This window comes from Sarcophilus harrisii, chromosome 2 (genome assembly GCF_902635505.1).
Source record: "Sarcophilus harrisii chromosome 2, mSarHar1.11, whole genome shotgun sequence".
Taxonomy (NCBI): Eukaryota; Metazoa; Chordata; class Mammalia; order Dasyuromorphia; family Dasyuridae; genus Sarcophilus; species Sarcophilus harrisii.
In genome coordinates this window covers 129,345,249-129,363,633 of record NC_045427.1, presented here as the reverse complement: position 1 = coordinate 129,363,633, position 18,385 = coordinate 129,345,249, and the positions used below count along the sequence as shown (strand labels likewise).

Sequence of the window (18,385 nt, the reverse complement as noted above, 5' to 3'; positions counted from 1 at the left end):
TCCTCTCTATTAAGTTTTTTCAGCCTTCAAAATCCTATGTAATCCTTAACTGATCCTGGAAATGGAATGAAGCATAATCAAAAAATGTTTTTCTGAGCAGATCTAAGAAGAATGGAGCAGAGAAACAGTCTTTCATTTATCCCTTAGGTTGAATATTTTAACCAATAAAGAAGCTGGTTAGAAAAAACAGGTAACAATAGCTTAACATTTTTTGCCTAAGTATCTTGGATATATTAAATCTTTAAACAAACCCAACCCAAACTACCATTCATACGAAAGCATTTGTATCATTCAAGTAAACCACCACTAGGCAACACATAGAAGCAATAATGTTCCAAATGTGATGAATTTATTTTACTCTGATGCAAAACCAAAGCTTTCACTATAGCACAGAGACCAATTTGATAAAAGGTCATGAAAAAGTGGTGTAAGGACATGCAGGACGTGATGTACAAACTGGAGGATCAGGTCATTTCCTTTATAACATGACACTACAACTGTCGTTGAAAAACAAATTTAAAAATAACACTGAGAAACCGAACTGAAATGTGGCACAAACATTACAACTTCCATGCATGCCTTCAAGTATCTCTCTCTTATAATAGACTCAAAAACCTCTAGACTTCAGCGTGGTGGCGCTACAACAATTCTTTGGAAGAATAAAAAGTTCACATTGTTGAAATTTCACAGAAGAATATTAAGGCCAAAACAGAGTGGGTTCATTTCTCTTCATTTCCAGGAATAGATCTGATATTTTACTTAAAAACTATATTAAGCTTCCAATTCAAATCCCAACCCAACCTTATGACCTCCTGCATTGAAGTTCTTTCCATCAATTAAAGCTGAAAGTGTCAATTTTACACCTGACAAGGAAAAAAAAAATCATAACATTATTACTTTTTAAAAAAAGCCTACATTTTAGATACGAGCAAGTCAAATTTTACTTGTGATCATCCACTTAATTCAGTAGTCTGATTAATGATATAATTAGGAAAAAGAGTATGGATTTTTACGGTTTATACTTAGCATGAACAATGCTAAAACCTGCATTTTTATAAAGTTAATTTTGCTTTCTGTTCTAATGACCACTACAAATTTATTCCAGCCCTACAAAATTTGTTACTCCCTTCCCCATCCTTCTTTCATTAATATCACCACCTCCCTATTTCCAATCCCCTTTGGTTACCTGCTCGGAGTGTCTGAGTATAACCAAGTCCAATAAGGCTGGCATTATTCACTTTACCCTAAAATTAGGAGAAACAAAAGAGTTACTTCATGTGGAGGTATTCCTACCTATACTATCCAGATGTCAGAACTATCTTAGGTTACAATTTATAACTACTGTACTGAAAGCTTAAGAGATAGAAAGGTTAATTTCTACAGTAACATTTAAATTATTCCTAGGATAATACTTTAATATTGATTCCTAGAGTAACCCAGAAGTTTGTTCTAAGATCTAAAGCCTTTATGATTAAAGATTTTTGATAGTTGTTTTCACATTACCTTAATTTTACAGTAGCTACTCAATAGATGTGTTGACTTGATTTAGACAATTTATATCTTTATTTTTTGAATTTGACAAATCTCAATTTATACTTAAAAAGTATATGAGAAAATGCTAGAATATATCAAGTAACTCACCAAAATGTTAAAATTCTAATAATTAATATAGTAAAGTACTACTTAGAATATTGCAATATTCAAAAGAAAAATTTAACAACATAGCTAATGTACAAGGTACTAAAACTTGGTTTGGGTACATTTACCTAGTATCTAGCATAACCAAAAAATAAAACATCATGATATTATAAAAATGTTATAAATCAAGAGAATTTGATTTAAGACCAGGTTCTGCTGTTTACTAGTTACATCACCTTGAACAAGATAATTAGAATCTCTGAACCCATTTCCTTTTCTGCAAAGTAATGATAATTCTATCAACTGCCTACTTTACCATATTTATGAAGACATGTTTGGAAAAATGTTATGATTATTATCAAGGGAAACATAGGATAATTAACTACTGAGATACTGAGATAATTACTACACACTAGAACAGCAGTTCTCAAACGAGGCTCATGGATTTCTGGGGATCAATCTTTGAGGTCAAAACAATTTTCTTAAAAATTTGTTGTTCTGTCATATCCAACTCTTTCTGACCCTCTCTGGGGTTTTCTTGGCAGAAATACTTGAGTGGCTTTGCCATTTCCTTCTCCAGCTCATTTTATAGATGAGGAACTGAAGCAATCTTGATTAAATGACTTGCTGAGGAACATACAGCTAGTAAGTGTGATCTTTGAGTCCAGATCTGTAAATGAGATACCTGATATTCTATCCAATGTATCATTTACTTACCTTATAAATACTAAGATGTTATTTGCCTATTAAAATATTACTTTACCCTTTCCCAACTCTACATCCCTAAGACACTGTATTTTCTTCATATACTATCACTAAAATAACATGTCACAGCAGATACGAATCTATTTAATCCTTCTTCTATTGAGTCAGCTATTAAAGAGACCTATAAAAATATATTGGAAAAGCTAATTTAAAAATATTAAACATGTCATGAGGCTCCTATTCCTAAAAATTAGCAAATATATTGAAAATTTGTGACTTTTTATTTCTAATGCATATAGATAGCTGAAACCCACATGAACAAAAACATTTTGGAGTCCTCAATAATTTATAAAAATGTAAAGAGGTCCTGATAACTGCTGACCTTGAAGCATTAAGTTTCCAAAGTATTAATTTTTATCCAGGGTGTAATTTGTAACACCTGGCCATCCTATTACCTAAATGACATGCACAAATTGGACTAATTCACAGCAAAAGACATTTTGGACCAGACTTGGAATTTCACTGACACAGGGAGCTAGCTCCCTCTATAAATGCATACTAGAACCATTTTCAATTTACAATCTTAATAGAGAGTGGTACTAAAAAGAGAGAGAGAGAGAGAGAGAGAGAGAGAGAGAGAGAGAGATACATACTGAGGGGTTAAATAATTTGGCAAGGGTCACATAAATAGTATATAGCAGAGGCCAAGACAGGAAAAAAATGAATTGAATCTATTATCCCATGCTGTCTTCTTATGGAAAGAGAAGTCTCAATTCTTATAAAACTAAATGATTGATGGAATTTTTAAAATAGAAAGGTAGTTTTATTTTCACATGTGTATATGTATATAGAATGTCCTGAACTATAATTACTGATACAAAGCACTTCCAAGTAGAGGTGCTACCAGGTTCGCTTTAATGAATAAAAGTAAATATAAAAGAAAGCAAACTATGTCCTTTAAGATATTATTTTTTTCTAGAATGCCATTTAAGTTGTCTGGATCATAACAATTAATCAAGTCTTAATGATAGTTCACTTTCGTGGTATAAAGATTTTTGATTCACTGTTTAATATTAAGTAATTTTGGCAAATATTTAAATCTGTGCTTCAGTTTCTACATTTTTAAAATGGGGAAGATGGCATGTGCCCTGATATAAGATAACAATTTATAAAACGAGAAAATAGACAACTAAGTGGTGAAGTGAATAGAGTATTGCACCTGCAATGAGGAAGAATTGAGGTTTAAATCTGGCTTAAGGCATTTATTAGTAAATGACATAAGTATGTCACATAATTTCTGCTGTTTCATCTTTAAAACAAGGATAAAAACACCATATAATTCCACAATAGTCACAAAGATAAAATAATATTAAGGTTTGCAAAGTACTTTACAAATATTAGGTGCTATATAAATGCTAGCTACAACTATTATTTATATGAAATACTTTCTAACCTTGAAATGCTAGAAATGTAAACATTCATTATACCCTATTACAATTACTGAAAAGTATTTTGCTACAAAATAGTAGCAACAAAGTACATGGTAAGGCAATCTCATTTATCATCAAGAATTAGAAAATTTTAGAATTCAAAAGAGCCTTAGGGATCAGAATTCAAACTGTCATTTTACAAAGGAGTAAACTAAGGCCCAAAGGGGGAAAGTCACCTGCCCAAGGTCACAAAACTAATCAGTGGCAGAACTGACACCCGAGTGTCCTTTCATATGAAACAAACAAAATCAATCACAGACTATTCATTTGCAACTTGTGGGTGAAAATTCAAGAGCAGAATGCCATTCAAGCATCTATTCTTACAGATATAGAAGTTCTTTGATCCAGCTTGTACTTAGCAGCAATGCCAAAACGGGTGTTGTTACTGCCAGCAGTCCAAGCAAGATTTATTGACGTTTCAACCTTCTCATTAACTCTTTGGTAGATCGACCCTCCAAATTCAGTGCCATCATTCCTGTTTTTACAATCCAGAGAAAAAAAATATAAAAATCCATTCAAGCAAGACCTAAGCAAAGGTTTTCTTAACATGATTAAGAAATGCTCAGATTATAAATTAGGATCCCACTTTGCAATTTCTTACAAAAACAAATGACTCCTAACAATAACTGAACTTATAACTAACTCAGGTATTAATAAAAGAGTCTAAATTGCTTACACAGTTGCTCAAATGAGTAGATAATTTAGGGTGACTAAGCTTCACATAAAATTTGTGTGTAACATTTCCTAGACAATTCAACTGTGACCAAAGAACATTCGTTCTACCTGTCTTTTCCATTTTCCTAGAATCCATGGACACTAAAGAAGCAGCGGGTTCATGGCAGACAACTGCCAATAAATAATAAAATCAAAGGTAAAAGCACAGCATTAAAAGAAACAAGAGTCATTTTTTTCCCCACAGTCCAGCTCCAACTTAAGCTTCTCTCTTGAACTTATTATATTCCACCTCATATATGCTACAGGAAAACTGTATAATTCCTAATTCCTAAACATGACCTGCCCTTTCTCATATAGGTGCTTTTGCTCTTGCTGCTCACTTCTTCCCCATTTAAGATACCAAGAAACATTAACTTTTAAGTGTCCCATTCTGGTATCTAATATTAGTATTGAACTGGTTATACTCACACATTTGTGTGTAGCTGAAAGTCAACAGCCCTATAACCCAGGGCAAAATTATTCTGAGACAATTTGGATTTGGCCGTGTCAAAACTCATCTGATAGCCAGCAAGCCATCCTTCATAAGCCAACACAGCCCAGCCATAGATAGTCGGTCCAGAGAAATCAATGTCAACATTTCCACCAAGACTGAAACAGTCCCGCTTATAGGAGGCCTTTAATTTCCCACTCTTCTTTCTGTAAAGAAAAACACTTAGTTTTTTATTCTTCCCAGCTAACACTATCTGTACAATTGGTAATCTTAATCGTAGCTCTTTATAGTAGCAGAGCCCAAACTGAAAGTTTTCTTAAATGATATATATTATATGTAGTAAAACTATTAATCTTAAAAACATACATATAACTTATTAGTAATAAGAACTTGTGACACTTAACAGCTATTCCTTATTGTAGGTCCAACTATTGGGCCACATTATTAATTCCACAAAGGTAACAACTGAGGGATGGAGAAGCTATTTTGATGAATCCATTTAAAATCACAATTGCATGTGCTGAAATAAGAGACCAATATTACTTCGAGATATTTTAGGATACATGTCAGGTGCCAAATTTCTTTAAATGTTTCCAAATGCCAAAAAAGGTAACACTTTTAAGCATTTTAAAATTATTAACCTATAATAAAGTTATTGGTTCACACAAATAATTATGTGTCTATAATAAGGGTTCTAATGAGACTCCCTTAACTCCAGGTCAGTCCCTTTAAACATTAATGAACGAGTACAACAGAACTTTAGTTGCTATATTAATTTTAACACCTTTCTCCATGGAATAATGTCTTGTCACATTTGCCATCTAATTGGTTTTCAACTTTAAAAAATTATAAACAGCAAATAAAATGACCATTTTGACATACAAATTAAGAGAGAAAGTGAGCTTTGTCTATTTCTCTGCATTTTCTCCTTTTGTGCATTTTAAAAACTGTTTCAATAACTTTCATCTTTCTCTTTTTTGTAATGCTATCCCTAGCCCCTCCATTACTCCCATCTCCTCTCTCCAAACTGAAATCTAAAAAAAAAAGAAAATCAAAACATAACTCTTACAACAAATATGCATATCCATGCAAAACAAATGTCCACAACAGCCATGTCAGAAAAATCTATGTCTGCACCTAAATCTTATTTTTTTGTCAGGAAATTAACCAATCTGTTCTCATAGTATCCCAGTTAGACAAATAGGTAACAATAGCATTCCCAAATTACAAATGAGAAAACTGAGGCACAGTTAAGATCTCTGATTTCCAACAGTCTAATTCTTTAGATAATGCTACCTTCTTAATAAATATAGTTTTCAGTCAAATCTATTGCAGTATTATACAGCAAAACATTTCCCTCCCTTAACAAACTTCTCCACCCCCCCCTCAAAAGGTCAAATAACAATACAATTAGGATAACTGTAATGAATAAATGAAAGCACTTTAATGTTTATTATGTGCAGTTCAGCAAAAATACAAACAGAAAAGCAAGATAAATCCTGCTTTTAAGGAGTTCCCATTCTAAAAGCAAGATAACAAAATATATAAGGAGATTTCAACTGCAAGGCACATGGAAAAGCCCAGTGGATCTTATTTAGGGGGCAGCAAATGATAATGCTTCTTTAATGTAATTTTCATTGGCAAAAATCATATAGAATTTCAATGGTGAACCATTTGATAGTGCCAATGATTTTTGTGGAAATTTTCTCCTTCACATCAATAATTCACAACTTTTTTGAAGGGAGAGCTCATACTGGTGATTTCATTGACAAAAAAAAATTCCCAGTGAGGACCCACTCTATCAGTACAGATTAGCAACTGTTTTGCAATTAATCTCAATGTTGCCTGAAGATATGAGAATTTTAAGTAATTTGCTTAGAGTAAGTGTCATTGGCAGCACTTGAATTTGGAATCTTGTTAACCTCAATACCAGAGGTTAACTTTCTACCAACTACCCCTCACTTTAGCATTTTAACAAATTTATGATCCACTTTTCAATTTTCATATTCCAAGTTCTCAAATCTTATAATTTGCCTTTATTCTCAACATATTCTCCCTATCCTCTCCTCCACTTACAATCTCTTTTAAGTTATATGCCTATTCTTCTATGTCCTCTTGACCACAAAGGACACGGTAAAAATCACAAGTATATAATTACCCTGTGTTTGGTACAAATATGGTGTCAAGAGTCACCTTCAAACCTTCAGCCAACTGAAAAAGATAGAAAAATTTAATTTTACCAAAACATTATATTCAAAAAGTCAATTTTAACTACTTTCTAACTTTAAATCTAAGGAAAAGTAATTCACAATACAAAATCTATTGCAACATTATGCATCAAAACATTTCTCCACCCTTCCCAACAAAAAAGGTCAAATAGCAAATACAATTAGGATAAAAATCTAATACAATTTTTTTGGAAGTCGGGACCCCAAGAATTTCAAGAATTTCTGAAGTACAGTTTTAGTGCTAAAAATGAATTTGGACATCTCATCCTAACATTTAAATCAATATAAGGAAATATTTGCAAATTTTATAAATGCCTTTTTATAGACAGTGAAATAGTATCCCACATACATTTGTCACTGAAATGATATCTGATAGACTAAATGACTGAAAGTGTTACATAATCAAATAGAATTTTTTTTTGAAAAGCTGATTTCAGATCTAGAATTCACAATGAATAAGTAATGGAATAGGTACACTACACAAACCTAGTTGTCAAAAAGAATAAAATGTATTAACAATATAATAAACCATAGATATTGTTAATTTTTGGTTTTCTAAGTCTATGTGCTGCCCCATTTCTAGAGTTTGATGCCACTGGTCTTACAGGGTATTTCTTTATATCACCACACAGTCCTTACTCGTTTTATATAAGATCATGGAAGGATAAATAAAAGAAAAAAGATACTAGGCAAATTATTACCCACCATTAAGGACCCATTTTCAGGTTTGTTCAACATTTAATTTGCAAGATAGACTTAAACTTAAAAACTAAATTTCTCTCTCCTCTTACTTTATCCTCCATGCTGATTTCTGTCCCCAGGGTATTGTCTGTGTTCCATTTTTGAACGAAGGTAAGCCCATAGTCACAAATCTTGTACTTCGTTTCCAAATTACCCGAAGCTTTACCTGTGTCAGTGTATGAATGACCAGATGTGGAAAATTCCTGATGAAAATGAGAAATTAGGTAACAATTTCAGAATTAACATGTTAAATTAAACAAATTAATTTTAGAAAGCATTACTACATTTCTCAGAAACTATAAAAGTTCACTATTTTTATAGTTCTAACACTTGAATGATTATTCTATTTCTATAGCAAATCTCCAAATTTCCATCAATCCCTCCTCCCTTCAAACATTGATGTTAATCATTTTTAGATAACCCTTCAATCATTATGGTTCTCCTAACATCCCCCCCACCTTTTTTTTGGCATCCTATATAACAATACTAAAAAGAATTGTTTTCAGCACACTTATATTAACTTTATGTTTAATTATTACTCTACTTGTAAAAAAAAAAACAACAACCCCCAAATAAGAAATTAATGTATCTTAAACTCTTAAAGTTTCAACATTTGGGACAAACTCTTATTTTTAAAATGATAAAAGAAATGTAGAGTTTTTATTTTCAATTCTTTATTCTATTAAATACCTCACCATTTCAATGAAATTTATAGTAATTCACATGAATCTTAAATGAAAATGATTTCCTACTTCTGTATCATGCCTACCAAACTACCAAGAGTAGAATAATTAGTTTTGTATGGTCAAAATTCTAATGATTTTTAAGAAAGGATAATTTGTAGTATTTCTAGTATTCTTTGTAAATTGCAATGAAAAGCACTGCCCTCTTCTTCACCCTAAAATAGCAGTCAAAAAGTCAAAATTATCACCATTGATATGTAAACTATTGCCTTTATGTGGGCAAACACTTTTAAAGTACTGCCAATTCCACCGTGCAGTTTTGCTTCTTGCCGTTAGCAAACATCTTGCCATCTAATGCTAATTAGATATGCTATGTCCTTCATGCTAGAGAAATATGACTGGACAATTATATACTTATCAGCACAGAGCAGAACACTTTGAGGAAAAATCCATGAAGCAGAGTTAAGTCAAATTCTAGGTAAAAAATCATTCCAGTTTAATCCTATAAATATTGTACAAAGGTTTTTGTATGGGATAATTCTATTTTTCCACTGGATACTAACATCAAAGTATTTCATTTTAGCGAATATAAATTTGAAATCTTGATGACAAGTATAATAATGAATATAAAAATTATTACACTTTCAAAGAAATTTTAGATATAACACATCAAGATAAATTGCTCCTATCTTCCAAATTTCCTTGTTACCTCTGGTTAGAAATATCATAGATTTAAGAGAGCTGTGGTTTATATAATACTTGAGTTTTAAACAGGTTGAACTATAGATACAAAATGGTTTAAGTTTCTGTATAACTACTTAATAGTGTTTTACACCAGAAAAATATAAGTAGCATGTTTAAAAAATATGCTAGACAATTCACAGCTCTATAATGCATGCTATGTTAGCAACACAACCACAAAAAAATATTATTGCGACACAAATGGGTTGTTTGTATCATGAAAACATTAAAATATCTTTTTCCACACAAGGAAAATGAAAAGGATACTATCTTATTGTGGAATTTTGATAGCTGTGATGAAAAAAGCATTATTACCAGACCAAAAACATACATGAGGAATAAAAAAGCAAGCACAAAAGCACACTCTTTATTCTTACCAGCTGGATGAATAATCCCAAACCACAGCCGCATGAAAAGATAAAATTTTAAAGTTTTGTGATTTCTCTGACCATGAAAGCTCCTTCTACAGGTCCCCACATACTTTTTAAAAATACCACTATAATTTAATAAAAAATTGTATTCAAGTTTTAAAAAAAAAAAAGATCCAAATAAAAAAAGATATTTTCTATGTAAATGGCTTCCTCTAAAAAAAAGATATATATATGAAATGTTCATGAATACGTTCTACCCACAAAGCAAGATTTTTATCCTTATTTAACAGGCAAAAACACTAATGGCAGTGCTGACACAAGATCAAAAAATCAGTAACAGAAGAATTCAAGTCTTTCTACTGTAATCCTCTATTCTAATCCCATCATAATGTCTCAAATGATGCTTGCAGTGATTTACAGAGATCCTGAAGGCCATGCAAGAGGCTGCCAGTGATGATAAAGGAAAAAGGTGGACTGGACTTTTCTTGAATGAAATTAATGGCTAAGGTGCTCCTGAAAGTCAATTAACAAAATCTTTTCTATTTTCGTGATTTCCAATAAAAAGTTTTTATGAGTATTCATTAAGGCCGTTGAATGGTCTGAGCTTGTTATTTCATTTCTCAAATTTTTCATAAAGGATTAGAGATAATAACAAATCAGTTTATGAAAGTGAAGGAAACCAAAACTTTAATAAGGTATAAGTAGATTCTAACTGAAGTGGACACATTCATGACTTTGGCCCTGGGGTAGTTACCCACCATCTATCTTTGTCTTTGACAGATTAAAAAAGTTCTTTTTAAAGATTCAATATGTATTCAAGAAAAAATTTGCTTTCTATATCCCTATGTTTAATTGTCTAAGAAGAGCTGCTAGCACTAGAAGAGAAATAGTTAACTTGGAAAAAAAAATTTTGTAGCAAGCTTTTCTAATAAAGATTAATTTCTAAAATATGTGTGTATGTATGTATATATATATATATGTATGTATGTATGTAAAACTAACTCAATTTTATAAGAATAAGAACCATCCTCCAACTGATATAGGATTAAATGTTATGAAGAGGCAGTTCTTACAGGATGATATTCAAGCTATCAACTGTTATATATATACGTGAAAATAGACTTAAAATCATAATGACCGAGAAATGGAAACTAAAACAAATTTGAAATTCCACTTCATACCCATCATATTGACAAAGATATACAATGACATGCTACAGGGGCTATGAGAAAACAGGCACATTAATGCACTATTGGTAGAACTAATTGGCACAGCCATTTTGTAGAGCAATTTGGAACTATCTCTAAAGTGCGTATCTCCTGATTTAGTGATACTTCTACTAAGTCCAAATAAATCCCAATGAGAAAAGAAAATGCCCATTTAGAGCAATTCTTTTTTGTGTGTGTGTGTGTGTGTGTGTGTGTGTGTTGTTGTGGCAAAGACCTGGAAATGAAGGGAATACTCATAAATTGGAAAATGACTGAACAAATTATGAATGTAATGGAATATTATAATGTTCTAAGTAATGATGAAAAGGATGTGATTCAGAAAACTCTAAGACTTGTAGGAACTGATACAGAGTGAAATGAGCAAAACCAGGAAAATAATTTATAAAATCACAATTTTGTAAAGACAGCTATGAAAGACTTAAGATCTTGGATCAAGGCAGTAACCAATCATAATTCTAGAAGAGAGGTAACAGACTCAAGATGCGGAATGACATATATTTTTGGACATTGCAAATATAGAAATTTGTTTTTCTTTTAAATCAAAGGTGAAGTATGAGAGAGAAAAAATGTTTATTAAATCAAAAATTAAATGGACATCTTGAGAATCAAAATTATGGTTAGGAAAAAAGAGCAAAGTACAAAATACACTACAACAACTACCTTAGCTCATTCTCTGAAGAGGAATCTAAATGCTATAGTCCAGAACAAAGAGACAGAGCGAGAATCCAAAACAAATGGTACTCACAATTAGAAATAGGCATGCCTTACTTTTTAAATTGCATAACCATTTAAGTAATTGCAATGAAAGATTTTTTTTTAAAGAGTCAATAGAGAAAAATATAGATTTATGAAAAATGTGGGAAAATGACACAAAACCATTAAATGTTCCTTTAGGCCACCTGCTATTTAAAATCCCAGGTACTCACCACTCCACTGCAAGACTTGGTTCTAAGATCTATTTTAACCATACCAAACCCTGAAATATATATAAAAAAAAAATTATATTCAAAAAGTGAAAGTTACAAGAAAAGAGTTACAAGAAAAAGTTATGCTTGCTACAATTTAATATAACTATTTCCACATAATTTGAATTATAACCAGGTAACACAAAGCATCTTTATAAGACCAGGAAAAAAAGAATTAGCCTACTTATTCATAAAGATGAGTAATACTTCTGCCCCATTACAAGAAAGAACAGCATTCTGCAAAACAATTTAGCTGATATATGCATCTATATCCAAAGATAAAAATGACAGCAATGTTGCATAACATTTACTGAATAATCTTAATACATTCAGCAAAGGAAAATAACATCACCACAATTCAATTTAAAAAGACTTTTCGGTCACCAAGACTCCTATATAAATTGTTGTTCAGTTATATACAATTCTTCAAGATCTCATTTGGGGTTTTCTTGGCACAGACGCTGGAGCAGTTTGTCATTTCCTTCTCTAATTCATTTGACCAATGAGGAAAGTAAACCAACAGGGTTAAGTGACTTGCTCAGGGTCACATGGTTAGTATCTCAGGCAGGATTTGAACTCAAGAAAAGGAGTCTTTCTGACTAGATCTGGTATTCTATCCAATGAGTCAGATAAATAAATGGTTTTGAGAGTCTCATTGCTTAAGAGTACTGATAAGCTTGAGGACAACTAGAATAGGAATGGATCCTCAACCCAAACAGAAATATGTGGATTGGGTAAAGAAACTAGGGATAGCTGGCTGGAAAAACTGAGCAGGGTCCTAACAGCTGTTTCCAGTTGACAAAGGGTTGTCATGTGGAAGAGGTAACATTTTTCTGTTTGACCACAAATGATCACCACAAAATGGAAAGAGGCAACAACAATCTCAAAATCAGGAAAAATTGACCATCAGAACTGTCTAAAAATAGAATAGGCTACCTGGGAGGTAGTAGATTCCCTCTCAGTGGAAGTCTTCAAGCAAAGGCTGGGTGACCATTTGCTAGGTATATTGTAATTTGGATATGTGGGAGGAGTATGTGTTGGACTACATGAGTACTAAGATTCAGTCCAATTCTCAAATTCTTTGATTATGAATAAATATGCTATTTAATTATTTACTTGTCAGTCTTCTTCACTACTTTACAAGAATATGGCCTAGAACCAGAACCAAAATAACAAAAGCAAAAAATGTCTTTCTTAAAATATGCTATTTCTCTTGATGAGTAGCAGGACTTTAATATTACTCTTAGTTATCTCTCTAATATGAAACCAGTGAAATTATTAATATTTTATAATCAAAGCCATAGCATACATACCATATCCTTTGTTGAAGACATCTTTGGCAGCCTTTCCTAGGTCACAGTAAGTTGGTGTGTCACACATTTCTTCTGAGAAAAACAGAAATATAAGAAATAGAATAACAACACAAATGGACTAATTCTTTCATTACCTTGTCCAATAAAAGGTGTAGTGCTATCTTATTAAGGCAAGAAAAGCAATATTAAGTCAAATCAACAACTATCCAGTTTCAAAGAGATGTATTTACTCTAAGAAGCTTAAAGCTTGTCTATTGTTTAGATATGCTTTGGATTTTAATGTTCACCATGACTGAATCAGAAATGAGCAAAAAGATGTTTGCATCCAAGACCTATAATAACACAATACTACAGTAAAAATTGGTAATATTCTTTCATTTAAATCAAATGTTTGTTATCCATTAACTGACAACTACAAAAAGCTAAAAAAATTTAAAATCTAGATCACTCCTGTTTATAAGAGAGCTTTTTCAGATGAGAAAGAATAAAAAAGAACTTTTATAAAATTCAGAGGTGCTCTTGAAAAATAAAAGAACTCTTTTCTTTTAAATATAACCAGATCAATATTATTTGACTTTTTTATACAATATGCAAAAAAAACCCTATAAAACTATAAAAAAAAAAAAACACCTCAGAGGCAGAGTAAAATAAGCAAAACCAATAGAATACACACACATATATAATGGCTACATTAAAGTAAATAAAAAGATCACTAGAAGAAAGGTGAATCTTAGGTAATGAAAAAAATCAATGAAGGCTTTGGAAAAAGAGATACTAAACATACCTCCAGAGCAGAGGTGAGAGACTACTAAAAGAGAATATTGTATGCACAGTCAGACAAGGTTTCTTAACTGAATGTTGTTGCAAAATTGCTTTTTCATTGTCACAAGGGAGAGGTTCAACCTTGGTACATAATAGGTAGGAAATGATTGGGATAAAAAGACAAAAGATAACCCCCCCCCCCAAAAAAAAAAGCATAGCCCAGAAATAGTTTTTATGAACCTTTGAAAAGAGAACAACAAATCAATCACAACCTTACAAATTCAATTCTTCAAAAACCGAATTATTTTATGTTTAATGTATAACTATATCAGCTTGATTGCCATCTTGGGGAGAGGGATAAAGAGGGAGGGAGGAACAAAACAAATCAAAATACTATAAAAGTAACTTGAAAAAGAAAACATTTTTAAAAATTAATTAGCCTATAATTGAATATCATTCACAAAAAATGGAATTCTGGAACCAAGCCTATGATTATACACAGTAATCCCTATCACCAAAAAACCTTTCAGAGCCAAGATAAAAATGGTGCAAATTCTTCAAAAGTCCAAAATGCCTTAAATTCTCACTTTAAAAGTGAATTTTTTATCACTTGTCATTATAATCTTTTAAGTCAAGTTCATATAGAAGACATCGTATTTGTGAGCCTGATGGCTTTTTGGTCCTCTTTATGTAATAAGAAATCTATTTATGCAGTAGATTTTGAAGTTTCTGACACTGAGATTTCAAAGACTAAATCAAGCAAATACATAACTATTTCAAACTGTCCCCTTAGGCAATCTTGTGGTTATTAATTGGAAACATAGTGCTCCTGAAGATAGTCTAGATAATCGGACAGCCTCTGCATTATGAAGGTAAAAATTGTTAAGCTAATGATCCCATTTGTTGTAGCCCTCTGCTAGTTATTTAATCCAATCCAGGCAAACGTTGCAAAAATGATACAATGTTAAAAAAAAAAAAAAAAGTTTACCTGTTCAAAAAAAGATAACGAATGAGCACTATCAACATCATTCAAATAGTATAAACTTCAATTTCGTCCTGAAATATGGAATTTCATATTTTACTTCAAGGACAATTTTATCTTACAAATAATATCTTAATAGGGTCTTCATGTTTTTATATTTAGGAGACGCTATCTAACCTACTTCTACGAAGTGTTTTACTTTTTCATTTACTTTCAAAACTTTCCCCAAATATTTATGGTAAATTTTATGATTTAGTCCTAGTTTCTTTACCGAGCTCTACTTGTTTGACCCAATGTCATTTTCCCCCAAATGCTAATTTATTAATGGCATTTTAAAAGTTGTGCCTAAGAAGAATCTGGGACTTTATTTTGTTAAAGTCAGAGTCAGTCGTGTTTTATGTATCTTAGCCAAATGAAATAAACCTACTGAGCTCTGATATGTGCACTATGGGCTGCTGCTTATTATTATTAAAGAAACAGAATAAATTTTGCTGTTAGTTAAAAAAAAAGGCTACTTACAAGAAGAGCTCACATTTATACAGATTTAAAGAGCTTTACGTTATCTTATTTATGACAACTCAGGTGTTTAGTCCCAGTGTTCATCCACCTGTAAGACATCCAGAAGAGGATGCAGGCTCCGAGGGAGGAGAAGGGAGTTCCCGCCCTCTTCTCCGCTCCTGCCTGGGCTTACTCCTTTGGAATTTGTACAGGGAGCGACCCCGTTTGGACTTTAAACAGCTTCTCTAGAAGGCAGCCCTAGCAACTCCCTCGAATATTATCTTCTTTGCTCTATTTATTAACGGAGCTCGGGCACGAAGACGCGAGAACCCCAGGGCGCCGGCGCGGCCGCGGCTCCTCCCCTGGGCCCCCCAGTGGGGGGTCCGGGCGCCAAGTTCCGGGAGCAGGTGACAGACCGCCTTCCCCCCTCCCCGGGCACGCTCCCGGGCACATTCGGAGGCTCGCGAAAAGCGCTCCAGACATTTAGCCAAGAAGACGACAAGGGGCGGGCTCCCCCTCCCCCCCGCCCAGCCCGGCCCTGCCCTGCCCCCTCGGCCCCGACACAGAACCCCTACCCTCGCTCCCTCCCTCCTTCGCACCACTCCCCCATTCCGGCTCTTCCCCGCCCCCAAGCCGCCGCTCTCACAGTTACCAAGCGGTCTCTATTCCTCCTCCCCCATCCATTCCTGCTTCCCTGTCGTATTCCACCCCAAACCCCAGAGCCGTACGCTTAGCCTCGGGCCGGCCTGCGTGGCGCGCGAGCCCGCGGCCTCCTCACCTCTAACTGAGAAGCCACTCTCTCCTCTTCACCAGGGCAAAGCTGAAGGTCTTCTCCACACCGACCCCGCGTGCGCCTGCGCTGAAATCGCTCTCAGAGCAGCGCCTGCGCGCCGCGGGACGCTGCTTCTCCCGCCCCGCCCCGCCCAACCCGTCCCCCCCAACCCCACCCCAGCGCGCTCGCTTCGGTGGCGCCTGCGCTGTTGTTTTCTGGCACCTGCCGAGGGGAGTGGCGGCGCGGCGAGGCGTGATGTCGTGGGGGGGATGGGAAAACCGAGGCGCCCAGGAGGGCGCAAAGCTACCCCCACAAGTTCCAGACTCTATATCGCTTACCGTGTACACGTGCGCAGGAGGGGTCCCCGACACACAAAGTAGCCGAGGGGCTAGGAGAGCGAGGGAATGGACGCTAGAGAAGTACCACCATCCCTGAATGTGCCTACTCTCGCGAGAACCGCCGTGGGCGGAACCCCGATTTCTGTTACCAAGGAGAAAGAAGGCGGAGCGTCGCTGGTTTGCGCGCTACCCTGGTCCTTAGACATCCTCAGCAGATTCGGATCCCTGGGAAAGTCATTGAGGCCGTCTGACCCTTAGTCTCCTTCTCTGCAAAACGGAAATAATCATGACTAGCCAACCTCAAGGTTGTTGTGAGGTTTAAATAAGTACAAAGAGCTTTGCAAACATTTTGAAGGGCCCTAGGAATGATGGTTTTTATTTTGTAACATATAGAAATAGCCTGGACCACCCAGCCTCCGTCCTGAATGGATGCTTTGGACCGCTTAATTTTAGGCTTCACCGAGAAATGGTTTTAACCAATTAAATGTTTTAAATCGGATGACCGAAGGCCTGGCCTAAACCCATCACCATTATTTCATGTGACTCCCCCTTACAAAGTAGCAGGGAGGTTCGCTATGAGATCAAGGAGAAAGGGATGGGTTATTTATTGATTAGGAGTGCTCTTGGACCTTCTTACAAGCCCTGAAGTCAAAACAGATGGCTTAATAAGCTCGGGCTCCTAACCCTAAATGCGCGCTCCTATACAAAGAAGGTCCAAGAGCACTCCTAGTCAATAAATAAGCCTTCCTTTTCTCCTTGATCTCATAGCGAACCTCCCTGCTACTCCCCCACTTTGTAAGGGAGAGTCACATGAAATGTATCATACAGATACATTTGGATTTGGAAGGTGTCCAAAAGGACTTTAGTCTTTTCTAACGACTCCCCCATTTTTGTAGATCAGGAAATTAAAGCTCTGAGTTGAGTGTTCTAGCCGAGGCTGCCCACATAGTAAGTGATAGAGAAAGGATTGAAGTCCAAATCCCTTAACTCCAAATGACACTTTATTTAATTTGTCTTCACTACCCTTTATACTCTTTCCTTAATCCATCTTCACAAATAGTGAAAATACTAGGAGTCAATTATTTTTTCCCCTTTGCCTTCTATTTAAATATTCTAGCAACTAATCTTAGTTTGAAAGTAACTTTTAAATTCTTAGTACCTGTCAAATTTGGAAGACTTTGAATATGGGCTTCCCAATAGACTGCATATGTGTTGTCCAAGAATCTTCTTAGCTTTTTCAGAGGTAACTTAATCATGGCATGTCATGGAGAAAACCTACCAAAGCACATAGAAGTGATCAGGTACTTCTTTTAAATAATATTTTTTCCCATCACATATAAAGACAAATTTTAACAGTCTTATTTTTAAATAAATTTTGAGGTCCAAATTTTCTCTTTTCCTCCCTCCTCTCCCTTTTCTGTAAGAAGATAAGAAATTTTTTCTAATTTTATTTTTTTTATTTATTATAATAACTTTTTTATTGACAGAACCCATGCCAGGGTAATTTTTTTACAACTTTATCCCTTGCACTCACTTCTGTTCCAATTTTTCCCCTCTCTCCCTCCACCCCCTCCCCTAGATGGCAAGCAGTCCTATATATGTTAAATATGTCGCAGTAAGAAGATAAGCAATTTGATATAGATTATATATGTACAATTATGTAAAACTTCTTTCCATATTAGCCATGTTGTAAAAGAAGAAACAGAACAAAAAGGGAAAAAAAACTATTAAAAAAAAAGTGAAAATAGCATGCTTCAATTAGCA

The 18,385-nt window shown here is 34.3% G+C and overlaps 1 protein-coding gene across 8 annotated transcripts; it reads right to left on the bottom strand.

The window, feature by feature from the left end:
- Positions 1 to 318: 318 nt before the first annotated feature.
- Positions 319 to 16,747, bottom strand: VDAC3 (voltage dependent anion channel 3). 8 transcript variants are annotated; one of them, XM_031950776.1, is made up of 10 exons: positions 16,622 to 16,747; positions 13,270 to 13,341; positions 11,918 to 11,967; positions 9,769 to 9,771; positions 8,018 to 8,170; positions 7,157 to 7,209; positions 4,977 to 5,204; positions 4,158 to 4,308; positions 1,187 to 1,244; positions 319 to 863 (listed from the first exon to the last, which is right to left on the bottom strand). In XM_031950776.1, exons 2-10 carry the CDS (start codon positions 13,334 to 13,336, stop codon positions 772 to 774), a joined length of 855 nt encoding a protein of 284 aa, XP_031806636.1. In that variant the 5' UTR covers positions 13,337 to 13,341; positions 16,622 to 16,747; the 3' UTR covers positions 319 to 771. The 8 variants fall into 8 exon arrangements, with proteins under 8 accessions (XP_031806636.1, XP_031806637.1, XP_031806635.1 ...); XM_031950777.1 differs by having other exon boundaries at positions 13,270 to 13,338; positions 16,622 to 16,746; XM_031950775.1 differs by lacking the exon at positions 16,622 to 16,747 and adding an exon at positions 16,290 to 16,397.
- Between the last annotated feature and the right edge of the window lie 1,638 nt (positions 16,748 to 18,385).

What these genes read in the sequence shown, in the direction of transcription:
- VDAC3 (XM_031950776.1), bottom strand. Translation starts at nt 13,336, where the DNA reads ATGTGTGACACACCAACTTACTGTGACCTAGGAAAGGCTGCCAAAGAT. An exon ending in AAATCAGCATGGAGGATAAA is followed by an intron (nt 7,210 to 8,017) that starts GTAAGAGGAGAG and finishes TATCTTTTTCAG; the next exon opens with TTGGCTGAAGGTTTGAAGGT. An exon ending in ATATTTGTACCAAACACAGG is followed by an intron (nt 5,205 to 7,156) that starts GTAATTATATAC and finishes TTTTCTTTACAG; the next exon opens with AAAGAAGAGTGGGAAATTAA.